At 44.6% G+C, this 13,342-nt stretch overlaps 1 protein-coding gene across 2 annotated transcripts in view; it reads right to left on the bottom strand.

The window, feature by feature from the left end:
• DPH1 (diphthamide biosynthesis 1) overlaps window positions 1-9,990 on the bottom strand; it is a 1,238,545-nt gene extending 1,228,555 nt beyond the window's left edge. The window contains exon 1 of one of the 2 annotated variants that reach the window (XM_069226145.1): window positions 9,869-9,990. In XM_069226145.1, coding sequence (XP_069082246.1) covers window positions 9,869-9,926 — 58 coding nt within the window. In that variant the 5' untranslated portion in view covers window positions 9,927-9,990. The remainder of the gene's footprint in view (window positions 1-9,868) is intronic. The other variant, XM_069226146.1, reaches the window with a different exon arrangement.
• Between the last annotated feature and the right edge of the window lie 3,352 nt (window positions 9,991-13,342).

Genomic DNA, 13,342 nt, shown 5'->3' with positions numbered 1-13,342 from the left:
GAAAGAAAAGTAAACACCATTTTCCAGGATAAGAAACAATTAGTAAAAAGACAAACTGACTTTTGACCTCAGTCCTTAAACAGACAGCAAATGTGTGAAGATAAAAAACAAGATTTAAAGGCATCTTTTCTCCTCATTCACTTTCTGAATGAACAGAACACCTGTTGCTTCCAGCTTAAGTTCACTCCCAGAAATGATGAGTAGCTACTAAAAACAGCTCGACCTTATAAAATCTGACTCGCCACAGCGAGTGGGAAAATAGACTTTTCGAAGCCTGTAATGGTGAAAATGTTTATAGGCAGGGCCTGCCCTTTTTGCTGTCCGCTGATAGTTGTAAACAGCATCATAATTACCTGCTGTGAGAGCCATCACCTTGCATTAAGGCTGATTATGTACTGCAGTAAAGAAATATCATTTGCAAGTGCCCCCACGACACCCCCAAAACTGGTTCCAAGACTTTAAACTGTGGCTCAACATGTCCTATCTGGAAAATGAGTATGAATGTGGAAACCAAACCACACCACTTTGTTACAGTTCCAAGTTTTTCTTGACCAACAAAGGGAATGCTCTGCATATTACTCAAAGAGATGCTGTGATCCAGGGCTGGGTCTGCATGACAACCCCTCACTCAGACGCATGGGGAAATCACTTGAAGCATAAGCAACATGCTGGGGAAGCTGTCTATGTGCCTAGTGCCTAAAAACCTGCCTGCTCAGAGAGAAGGAGAGTGTATGGCCCTGCATGAGAGGCTGTTCAGCAGAAGTGCTACCTGTTCCCAGTGTATAGAGCACCAAGAAGAAGCAGTCTTATGTTCAGCACCGATTTGAGTTGAGCTGGGCCACCAAGCCTCTCTATGTGGTTCATGTGGCGAACTGCATGAAGTAGCAACAACTCTTTAAATAACATCATGCCATCCAGCATCTCTGCTGCAACCCAACGGACACAATCTGCTGCTACCCAAAGTGCTATTGAAGACAACATTGTCGCTATTGCAGGCTCCCCACCAAAAGCATGGAAGCCCCAACTGAAGAAAACAGGTGATCTCTGACAAAGGCTTGCTGTGCTGCTCACTTCTGTGAGAGGATCAGAGCTGCAGGGCCGACACAGCCCCTGCAGCCCTACAACTGCTTAAGAGTCACCACCTATGTGACTGCAAACGGCACATGCAACAACTGCAGCGCTGAGGCAGTTTTCTCACTGCCAGTAAACAAGAGGCTGTGTTGAGAGAGAAAACTGTCTAGAACCATTTGTACCAATTGAGAGGAATAACAATTGTCAGTAAGAAATATTTTGCAAGATACAAACTGCATTGATGTATAGGTCCCTGCATTAAGCAAATGACACCAACCATTATGGTTGTGGTCAAGTAGCCCCTGTCTGTTCTGTGGCCCCAACAAACAAGGTCTGACAGCACCTGTTTATTTGTTTGGATGATTTAGGATCAACAACCAACTGTTCACTTAGATAATCAAATTTAAAGACCCTCAAAAGCAACAACCATAAAAAACGTTCCTTAGATCTAAAACTCTTAGAAGAGTTATAGGCCACATGGTAAAAAAAATTGCCTTGTTAATGGTTAGGTTTCTGTCTTTAAAAAACACATCAAAACAATCTTCGAGCCAACACAGGTTTTTAAAACTTCTGGAAGCCTACTTGCAAGTGGGTATACATCCGATTGCCTAAAATCTCATCAGAAAGCTTTTTTTCCCAATGGGGCTTTTGGAAAGACTCTATAAGGCACACATAGCACAGTAGATCCGTCACAACTTTTTTTAAACAGCTCAGCATCCAGCTAGATCTTCGGAATTGGAGCATTCTGCACCACTGTGTCAGTAAGAAGAATCCAATTTTCTGGATGTGCCTTTGTTGAAACTGAAAGTCCTTTACACTGCCAATGAACTCCACGCCCTTAATCCAGGACGCTCCTCCATCTGCTTCCAGTCCACACTGATGCGCACCAAAGGACCCTTCTCCTGCAAAGCCTGCAATTTCACCTGCAACCTAACCTCCAAACCCCAAATCAAAACAGACAACCGCATAAGATGCATCCTACTTAACACCCGCTCCGTCCACAAACATGCAATTAAACTCTGGGACCGCCTGATCACATACTCGCCCGATGTCGCATTCCTCACCGAAACCTGGATGAATTCGGCCTCGGAACCAGACGTAGCCATAGCCATACCAGAAAACTACAAGATCACCAGAAGAGACCGAATCAACAGACCAGGAGGAGGAATCGCCATAGTCCACAAAAACACCTTAAGAGTCTCCACCAACTCCTACGACACCATCAACACCGCCGAGCACCTCTACTTCAAAATCCACATCAACGCCAACAACACACTCAGAGGAACACTGGTTTACAGACCCCCAGGACCCAGACCGCAGTTCTGCAACGACATCGCCGATGCCATCAGCTCCCAAGCCCTCGCCTCAACAGACTACATCCTCCTCGGTGACCTAAACTTCCACCTAGAAAATAACAATGATATCAACACCACCAACCTAATCGACAACCTCGACAACTTCGGCCTCAAGCAACTCGTCACTTCACCCAACCACTCCGCAGGCCACACACTCGACCCCATCTTCTCAGCCAGCAACCACGTCTCTTTTAGCCACACCACCGAACTCAGCTGGACAGACCACTGCTGCATCCACTTCTCCTACCAGAAACCAGTCACTCACCACCACCGCACACAACCCCCCTGACGCAACTGGAGTAAAATATCAACAGATCAACTGATCTCCACTCTCACCCGGGCCCCACCCCCTGGGACCCTGGTCCCCAACACAGCCACCACCAACCTCCATCGCTGGATAGAAGATTGCGCCAACACCCTCACACCGCTCAAAAAAAAAAAAAACACCTCCCACAGAATCAAGGCCAGCTGATTCACCCCAGAACTACAGGAATCCAAACGGCTATGTCGCAGAATGGAAAAAACCTCGCCCCTTGACCCTACCAACTCCAACCACATTGCTTTCAAGGATGCCTTACGCAAACATCACCAACTGATCCGCACCACCAAAAGGACCCACTTCAAAAACCGCGCCAACGCTCACAACAGTAAAGAGCTCTTCGGCATCATCAATGAGCTCTCCACCCCAGGACCTGCTCCCACGAACCCCCGCCATCACAGGAGTTCTGCAACTCACTGGCAACCCACTTCCGTCGAAACATAGAAGAAATCCACAATAGCTTCAAACCCCAGACCCACCAGCTGACTACAAACACCCCAGCACCCAACGCTCCAAGCTACACCCACCTCCTCCACAACTGGCCCCCCATCAACATAGAGGACACCGCCACCACCATGGCCTCCATCCACTCCGGATCACCATCGGACCCCTGCCCACACCATATCTTCAGTAAGGCAAACATCTTCATCGCCCCCCACCTCTGCAAAACCATCAACAGCTCCTTTGAGTCAGCCACCTTTCCAGAGAGATAGAAACACGCAGATATCAACGCACTGCTGAATTAACCAAAGGCAGACCCAGACGACCCCAAGAACTACCGGCTGATCTCCCTCCTCCCCTTCCCAGCCAAGGTCATTGAAAAAATCATAAACAGCCAACTATCCCGGTTCCTGGAAGACAGCAAGGTACTCGACACCTCCCAATCCGGATTCCGCAGAAACCACAGCACCGAGACTGAACTCATTGCTGCCACAGACGACATTAGGACCATGCTCGACGAAGGAGAAACAGCAGCACTCATCCTCCTGGACCTCTCCGCAGCTTTCGACATGGTATGTCATCACACTCTCCGCACACGCCTCCACAACGCTGGAATCCGCAACAAGGCACTCGAATGGATCTCGTCATTTCTCTCAGGCAGAACCCAGAGAGTCCGCCTCCCACCGTTCCTGTCAGAAGCCTCCAGAATCATCTGTGGCGTTCCCCAAGGATCTTCACTCAGCCCCACGCTCTTCAACGTTTACATGGCCCCCCTCGCCAACATCGCACAAACCCACCACATCAACATAGTTTCCTACGCAGATGACACTCAGCTCATCCTCTCCCTCACAAAAGACCCTACAACTGCAAAGAACAACCTCCACAACGGACTTCACGCCATCGCCAGCTGGATGGAATCAAGCCACCTCAAGTTAAACACAGACAAGACAGAAATCCTCATCTTTGGCACCAACCCCTCAAATTGGAATGACTCCTGGTGGCCCACCTCCCTAGGAACCGCGCCCTCACCCACCACCCACGCACGCAACCTAGGCTTCATCTTGGACTCCACACAGCAGGTCAATGCCATCTCCTCTTCCTGCTACAACACTCTCCGCATGCTCCGCAAAATCTTCAAGTGGATTCCCGTCAAAACCAGGAAAACTGTCACCCACGCCCTGGTCAACAGCCGATTGGACTACGGAAACGCCTTATATGCAGGAATAACAATCAAACTCCTACCAAAGCTGCAAAGAATCCAGAACGCATCCGCCCGCCGCATTCTGTACATCCCACGCCACTACCACATTTCCCCCCACCTCAGAGACCTTCACTGGTTACCAGTATCAAAGAGGATCACCTTCAAACTCCTAATCCACGCACACAAGGCCCTCCACGACACAGGCCCAGCCTACCTCAACGACAGACCCCCACCCGCAATCTTTGCTCCGCCAGCCTCGCCCTCGCCTCCATCCCCCACATCCGCCGCACCACGCCAGAGGAAGATCCTTCTCTCACCTAGCCGCCAAGACCTGGAACTCCCTACCGCTCCACCTTTGCCAGACCCAAGACCTCTTGACATTCAGGAAACGCCTCAAGACATGGCTCTGCGACCAGTAGCTCCCCCCCAGCGCCTTGAGACCCTAACGCAGTGGTTCCCAAACTGTGCGCCGCGGCACCCTGGTGCGCCGTTAAAAGTTTCCAGGGGCGCCACGCACATTTTGGAAACATGAATTGAACATTTTTAAAAAGATTTATGTGTGCAGTTTATAAATGACCTGTTTACGACAAGTTTAAAGTATTTTGCGGCCGAGTAACTCTTTAGCATTTTATGTGGGAGAGTTACATAAGCCCCACCTGTCAAGGTCTTGCCCTCTGCAGCATGGTTTCACCAAACGTGATTAGTTCTTAAATAAAAGCCGAAATTCAGAAGAGAGCACTGGAATGTTATTGCTCCCGTGGGATCCTCTTGAAGTGCACATCGGACGTGTTCCTTGTTGAATTTACAATAATCAGGTAATTATAGTTATTATTATTAGGATTTCTAATCTAGGGTGAGAGAGAGGGCACCGCAGGACCGGAGATCACAGGAATGTGCAGGAAATTCTCCTAAGCAGAACCGATATAGTAATTATAGTATTATTAATAACTAATATTCTGTTTTTAAAACAGATGGATATTTCCCAGGGGCGAGCACGAGGCCCCTGTGTAGTTTCGGGACAGAAGAAAACTGCTAACAGCTTGATTCAGCACACACACAGAGGTTGAGTTTGTTTATTTAGGTTAGAAGACATTATTAGAATTATTAGTTCCTTGTTGATGACAAGTCCAGGGGAAAATTGCAGCATTTCTGCTTTGTGAAAGATTAACCTTCCACCCTTTTCTTATTACTAAGCACACCTTTCCTTTTTTCCCCATTTGTGTTTACTAAATGCTAGTAAATTGTTAAAAATAAATTATAGGACCACAGTCCTCCCTCACTTGCATGCCCAAATCAGATTACTTACTGAGTCTTACTGCCAGGGGAAGGCAATTTTCGTTGGGATGCCAGAAAAACGGCTATGGGAGGTACAGACCAAGTGGAACTTGGAAAGCACAGTTATCAAAAGCTGAAGCCTTTGAAATAATTTAAGGCAGCGGTGCCTCCTAAATTCTCAAGAAACTGCAGAGTGGGAGTGTGAACGGCAGTGCTTAATTTGTAAATAAAAACGTGCCGGTGCCCAAAGTCCTCCTTTTAACCATGTGGCTGCTGCAATTAAATGTGCGAAAATTGAATACTGAGGCAGTGTAATACTGAAGCCATCTCAGGCCTCTTCAATGATTTTAAAGCCACTCCCTGCCCCTTCAGCTCACTCTTGCAGCTGTTTTCTCCCATTGTGACACTATTTCGTTTTTCTCTTCCTTGCTTAGCACCGGAAACAACAAGCACAAATTAAGCACTGGTGAATGATCAAGTACTGTTAAGTAGTTTTAGAGGAGAAAGTGTCCAGATTGAAGGCAGAATGTGTGCACCAAAGGTGAGGTGTGATATGTGTGTGTGGTCAAGGCAATGTAATGACGTTGTAAACAGAGAAGAAAACACGTGCATGGAGGACAGCAATTGTGACACATGGGGGAGATGTGGCTACATTGTTTAGACGTTTAAGAATGAGAGGTTGAATTGGAGGAGATGTGGTCTAGCAGGGAGGAGGAAACATACAAAACATCCATGTTATGCTCGTTGATATAATTAAAGTACTCCTGAGGCTGGGCTTACATCGCCCACCCGAAGAAAAAAAAAAGTAACATAATGGGGAGCCGCGGGCAATGGCAAATATAGATGTAGGGAGCCGCGGTTCGAAAAAGTTTGGGAACCACTGCCCTAACGGGTGATTAGTGCACTCTATAAATCCTTGATTGATTGATTGATTGATTTGACGGCTTCTAGGAGCTGTGCTGCCCTCCTCTGCACCTTTTGTCCCCTTTTATTGTCTTGTTTTTCTCTAATGAGATCTACAATCATGTAAACATATTTTTGAGGTTTCCCATGTGCCATAAACAAGGGACTCAAGCAAGGCTCTGAGGTCGAAAGGACAACAAAAGTGAGTTTCTCTTACACAGAGTGGCTACTGCCATCTATACCTGAACTATGAGAGAATGATGGCGGAGGCAGAGTAATACTATTGAAGTGAAACTTGGGGAAGACGCCTACTGGTCCTAGCCATGTTACCGGGGTCCTTTACCTTCATTATGTCTGGGACATACCTGGACTGTACATGTAGGTGTATGGATGCAGGTGAGTGCAAGGTATTAAAACATGTCTGTCTGAGTGGTGGGTCCCTTTGGACTCTATGTTTGGGTGCCTTTAAAAGGTGGCCGGCTTGGTACATAGTCTACCCAGGTCTCTGCTGACCAATCGACTCTTACCGCAGGTATCCACATCTCTGAAGCATCTCGCCCATATCTACAGCTGATACAAATTCCTTCTGGACCAACTGAAACCAGCACAAGAGAAGCTCCCAATGAACACAACTCCTTCATGCTTCTGTGGAATTGTAGGGGACCTCAAGATTCAAAGGTTGCAGGTGATCCCATTCGTCAAGATAACCATGCATTCTGGGTCCCTAAACAAGTAACGTGTTCAATGCGGGACATCATCTAAGGAAGCTCTAAAAATGTTGGGTCCAGGACCAACAGTAATGTGGCCCCAGAAAATCAGTGATAAACAAGTCCAATTGCTACTGGTGGAATCCAGTAACCTGTGAAAGCCCGGGTACCTTATAACCAGGTTCTCGCAGTTTGAAAAAAGACTATTGGTACTTAATCAACCACACTCTTAATGCAAGGATGGCTTTGAACAGCATGATGATCCCTCTTAAAGGTGAAAGTTATAAAGAGTTAGTTTCAAATCAGCTCCTGATTGACAGGATAAGGTCCGCCGATTGGATCCACCTCAGTATTGCTGGTATGAGGCTAAAAAAGTACTGCTGCTTATCTTTTAAATGCCCCTTAACCCAGAAAGCATTCGTATCATCATCAGGAGCACAATAAGCTAGAATCGTAATTGTGCTACTATCTCATCTTCCATCAAGCTACGATGCTTTATGATTTCCCAATATTTATTTTTGGAGCATATGAAGCTTTTATAATCTTTCATACCCCTTCGACTTTCAAAGCTTGTTGTTCTGGGTCCTTTGTTTAATGCTAGAACGAGATACATCTTACTGGGCCTATATCCAGAACTTCAAGGGTGCATATTCAAACAGGACATGGCTTTGTATAACGGCAACAGCTTTTGTCGGCTCGTCAAGTGAGACTAAGTAATTTATGCAATGTAATTTATTTTGGAAATACTAGTCTAATACGGACAAAACTGAGTTGAAGATTTGCTAAAAAATTATTTAGCCATGAAGTCTTATTCAGTTCTACCCCTCTGCTGTCAGCAAATTGGTCACTGGATGAAGCGGAAATAAAACCATTGTGTCTGCAAACAGATTTAAAGGAGCAGGAAATGTTTTTATTCACTCCAGTACCAACATAGGAGTTACTAAAGAGTCCATCAACAGTTTATTGGCCCCTTGTTATAAAGATAGGTTTGAGATGGAGTTTAAGGAGATTCTGCCATCATAGACTCTAAAGAATGTATTAATAAAGGCTAGCTGATGAAGAACAGGTTTACTCGGCCCTCTGGAAAGTGTGCCAGGCCTAGTAATAATAAGGTTACCATTTGGCGTAATGGTCAGAAGGGACACTATTTTCCAGGGCAGAGCGTTCCTTTTACAAACCATTGTTTCGAGTGTCTTAATACAATTGGTTCACTTGAAATGGCCATTGGGTTGTTAAAGGTAAGCCTATGACAGAAAAAAGGTGGCTCTGACCATATAGCGTAGGATATTCCTGATTAAGCTTAAGATCCTATTATAAACATTGTACACTGTATTAAGTCAGCCTGTTAGGAGGTTTAATGTGGTAGTTGGATAACCACAGCTTTACAGTCAACATCTCACATCACCCAAAATGGGGAGAAGGGAGTCGGTACGTACTAAATGTTTGGGATCCACTTTTTTGCTTGGAGAAATCCTGGCTGGGCAGGAAAAAGAAACCTCTCACATCGAGCCTGAAAGAAAGGTCGTACTGACGGAACGCAGCATGGATGGTTTGATGACGCGAGTAGGTAATCAGGGAATGCAGTTTGCCTACATGCAAATAATAGGTAGCACATTATGCAACTGAGCAACATAGGTATTCCCATGAAATAGTTTGATTGGACTAAATGTGACAATAACAAACACAGGATTGAACATGTTTCAGCACCAAATGGCACAGTCTGGCTGACCGGCTAGAACGTCTAACATAATTGCTGTACAGACCACAAGCAGAACAAGACTCACGATTGCTACATAGCTCTGGACACAAGACAATCAGCCGTGTCTCCCACGTTTTCAAATACCAGTAATGAGCATGTAAGATCTTCAAGTATCACTTTTCTATTATAGCCAATTGGTTTAAAGTCACAGCAAGCAGCACCAGTTGGCTTAAAAAACAGCATCCACTTAAAACCGCCCTTACGACATAGACAACAAAAATACCAGCATGCAACGTGACAAACAACTGCACATACTAGGTAAGATTTTGACATCTCACAATGGCAATGAGATATGGGATGGTAGTAGTACGGTGTATTCCAACAGATGTCTGATCCATGATTTATTCCAACCTATGCCTGCTCAGGAACATAAACAATAACTCAGAATAGACAACCCAGTTCAGTAACCAGCTAAGTGGACTATGGAAATAAAAAAATACCATACGGAGACCTGCAGAGATGCTCAAAGCTGTCAGCTTACTAAAAAAGCTTAAACTGCGTGCTTATCTCCCACACTTCATCCATCACACTACATCTAATAATACGATAACCACACCTCAGTGGTCATCAGACAAAACATGGAAACATTTCCCATATAGGATTGCACCATTAAGGCTTCAGACCCACGTGTTCAGGAGTATAGCAACTTCCAGTATCTCACTACTAGAGGTAGCAGCAGCCACTAGGGCACACAGACACACTTCCTATCATTGTACAGGGCCTTGGCACTGCCACATCAATAAGCATTGAGGATCAACATTAAAAGCAGCCGCATGCACCATGGCGGGGAGTCACCCTATAACCATGCCCTCCTCCTCAACACTGTCCTCCGCTCACCCCCTGCCCGCGGGACTGCCGCTTCTACTTCCGTCATCTCTGGAACACGTGCAGTCATCACAGGCGCCGCCAATCCGACCAGAGCTACAGCACGCTGGTAAACCGGCGCAGGCAAGACTAGTTGATCCAATAGTCGTCGATCGGAGAAAAAAAACCACATACGCGCCCAAACTTTCAAGCTCAACGCCAACCACTAGCGCCGCCAAACGCAGGCATAATCAAGGGATTGTCGAGTCGAGGAGCAGACTCAAAGTAGTTCAAGGTAAAGTCGAGGGAGAGGTGATTATTTTAGCTGTTAATCTAGACTTCTAGTAATGTTGGGAGGAACAACATGTTCAATTTTGGAAGTAGGCCAGAGGTAAAGGACAGGCTTCCCCGCGGACGATCCTGCCTCCCAATTTACCCGTCTGGTGTCCCTCTCCCTTTGTATTTCGACCTGCTGGCCTGTGTTGTAGCACTATGCTTTTCTATAATGCAGTGGTTTCTCAGGGAAGAAAAAGTTGGGGCCGTGGACAGCAATGAATGGTAAATTTCAAGAACTTTTAAAGAGGCATGATTGTTACATTTGCGAAGAAAAGAAATCCATAAGGTATGTAGGTGACTTACATTCCAATTCTTTCCGGGCTTTCGTCTGGGAATCTGTCAGGCCACCAACATTCTAAACTGTCATTCGTATTTAATGTACAGTGACAGAAGGAAGTGGGAAGCATTGACGGAATAAACCATTAGACAGTCCTAGTTTGGTTACTGTATCTTGATTTCTACTTCTTTTGGTGGGCAAAACTTTTCTACTCCTCTCACTTTTATTCACCCATACTGGATTACCTCAGTTAATCCAACTCAATGATAATATAGTACGATGCTGTCCACCTTTTAATGCTACAAAGGGAGCACTCCTGTAATCAGGTAGGGAAAAGTATGATACGACCAGCTCTCGGGTAGCATAATTAACTAGAATCCTCGATGCATATGTTCTTTGTATACTTTACTTCTACATTCTATTTACTCCTTCAACCAACCCATTGGCTTTAGGGCAATAGAGGTCTGTTTCATGTGCGTTCAAGATAATTTTGACAAGAAATTTCTAATTTCTTTCAACATAAATTACACACCGTTTTCATTACCGGGTACACCATCCATGTGAAAAGTGTCACTTTAGATTTTACTCATAGTAGATGTGTTTATGCTATTTACTTGCTGTGTACCAGTCCAATGTGAATAATAATCCAGTAGTGCATTTAAATAAGTCTTAAGTGCAGAAGAGTGATTAATAGGTCTTATATTAGCCATTGCTAACTTACGCCACAGTTTATCGAGGACTTCAGCAGGTGAAATAAGAACTTTTCTGGTGACTTCAGTTTTGTCATTGTACGAGCAACTTTCACAATACTAGCCTATATTCTTATTCAGGGCATCAGTTTCTAGGAACCAATAATGTTCTCATGCCTTGGTCAAATGTCTGCCCAAATGACCTTCATGGGCTAACTCCGCTATCCTGTACCACAAATCGTTGGCAGGTACCAACTTGTTTCCTTTGTAGATTTTATTGCCCATAACACAGTTCATTCCTAACATCCCAAAAGCACTTAACATCATTGGGTGTTTAATTACACTTAGCAGGCCAACCATTCAAAATCTTTTCTTTTACCATAGGTTGAAATGGTATCCTCTCCATGCCTATTTTTCATTAATTGGTTACAATAGCAGTGCCAGAAATGTTTAATACAGGATCGCTATCATATGAATCATCATAACAAAGTTTCAAAGACATACGGGAAAGGGAATCAGCAGCAAAGTTGCATGTACCTGGAACATATTCCATATTGCAATTATAGCCTTCTAATCCCGGCACCGATTTGCCTGTTTGCGGTGTGGCATGTACAATTCCTTTGGTGGAAAACATGAATGTAAGGAGCTTATGGTTCTTAATGTGGAATGCAAACTCCATAAAAAGAAACTAAGGTGTTTATTGGCCCTTGTGCAAGCAAGGGTCTCACTTTCAGTGGTGGATTAATTTTGTCCAGTACAATTCAAAGAGCACGATATAAATGCTACTATTATCACTTCTTTCCCAACAACCTGAGACAAAGTGGCTCTAAGACCTTTCATGCTGGCGTCTGTGGTCAATATGGTCTTGTAATATACATCAAAGTTACCCAACAAGAGTGATTCGATTATGGCTTCTTTGATCTGATCAAAAGCTGCCTGCCAATCTAAATTCAAAGAAAATGAAACTCCTTTATTTAGGAGTGTTCTTAAGAGTGTCAGCAATATCTGCAAATATTTTATTAGTTTAGAAGTATATTCCCCAAAACCAAGAACATATTTTAATTCATCCTTGTTTGTGGGTTGGGGAGCATTGTGTATTACTTCTACCGAATTGATGTTAGGTTTGAAACCACCCTTGGAAATGGCATGTCCCAAATAATCAACAGAACTGTCACATCAAATAATTCACTTGGTGAGTGTATCACAGTAAAGACACACAGAACGTTTGTAAATGCTTATGTGCACTCATTTAATTTCTGACACTGTAACAAACTTTGGGTTACTTTTCAGGAAGACAATAGGAAAGGTGTGTTAGCACTCTACCAACAAGGACTGATTGCACAAATAAGCAATTCGTTCTGAAGGTATGCATAAGTAGAGATCACGCAGCACACCAGGCAAGAATACTTGGGAAACACAGAAGGACGTCTGCTGAAGATTCCTCATGTAATAAGTGCCAAGACGAAAAACGTACAACTTCTTCAAAAGAATGCGGGCGTGCTAACATGAGTGGAGATTAGCGGCCTGACCAAATGCTGCATGAAACACTGTGTCCAGAAGCACTGCGCACAACAACATGTCTGGAAAACCCGTACACCACAGCCTGTCAAACTAAGTAAATTCCCCCTAGAAAATCTACACAGAGCATAGGGACACAATGAAGAATCGTCTGACTTTTAAACAAATGCTTGTCACACTATGAATCACTTTGCATTGTGGTATAAAATGCAAAGTCACAATCTGCACCAATCAAGGCACAAATGATGTGTGAAAACTGTCAAGATACATCAAAATAAAAGCACAGAGATCTCCGTGACTACTAGCTTCATAACTTTGAGGAAATGCAGAGCAATCACGTCAAACAGAGTTTCAAGTCAAGGCAAGGACACAGTCAGGTGCAATTAGTAGCAGCTAGAGCCACCTGACATGACTCACAGAGTAGGAACAATGAGTCCACCATAATGGCAATCATGAGAGAGCAGCAAAAGCATTACAGGTGAAGCAGTGGAACAGTGCCATTGGCTGCATTCTACAGATATCAGTCCGAAGAGAGTCAAGCTCAACAGGGGTGGAGAGCATTTACAAGTGTCCCCTGAGCAGCCATCCCATCCTCGTTGCCAGCCTTAATATTTTGCATAAAAGAAGTGCACACTGTAAAAAGTGATAAGTGATGATCTTTAATCCATCTCTCTCTCCTCTGGGAAT

The sequence above is a fragment of the Pleurodeles waltl genome, chromosome 3_1 (genome assembly GCF_031143425.1).
Source record: "Pleurodeles waltl isolate 20211129_DDA chromosome 3_1, aPleWal1.hap1.20221129, whole genome shotgun sequence".
In the NCBI taxonomy this organism is placed as follows: domain Eukaryota; kingdom Metazoa; phylum Chordata; class Amphibia; order Caudata; family Salamandridae; genus Pleurodeles; species Pleurodeles waltl.
The sequence above is the reverse complement of the archived record's forward strand: the minus strand, read 5'-3'. Positions and strand labels throughout refer to the sequence as shown.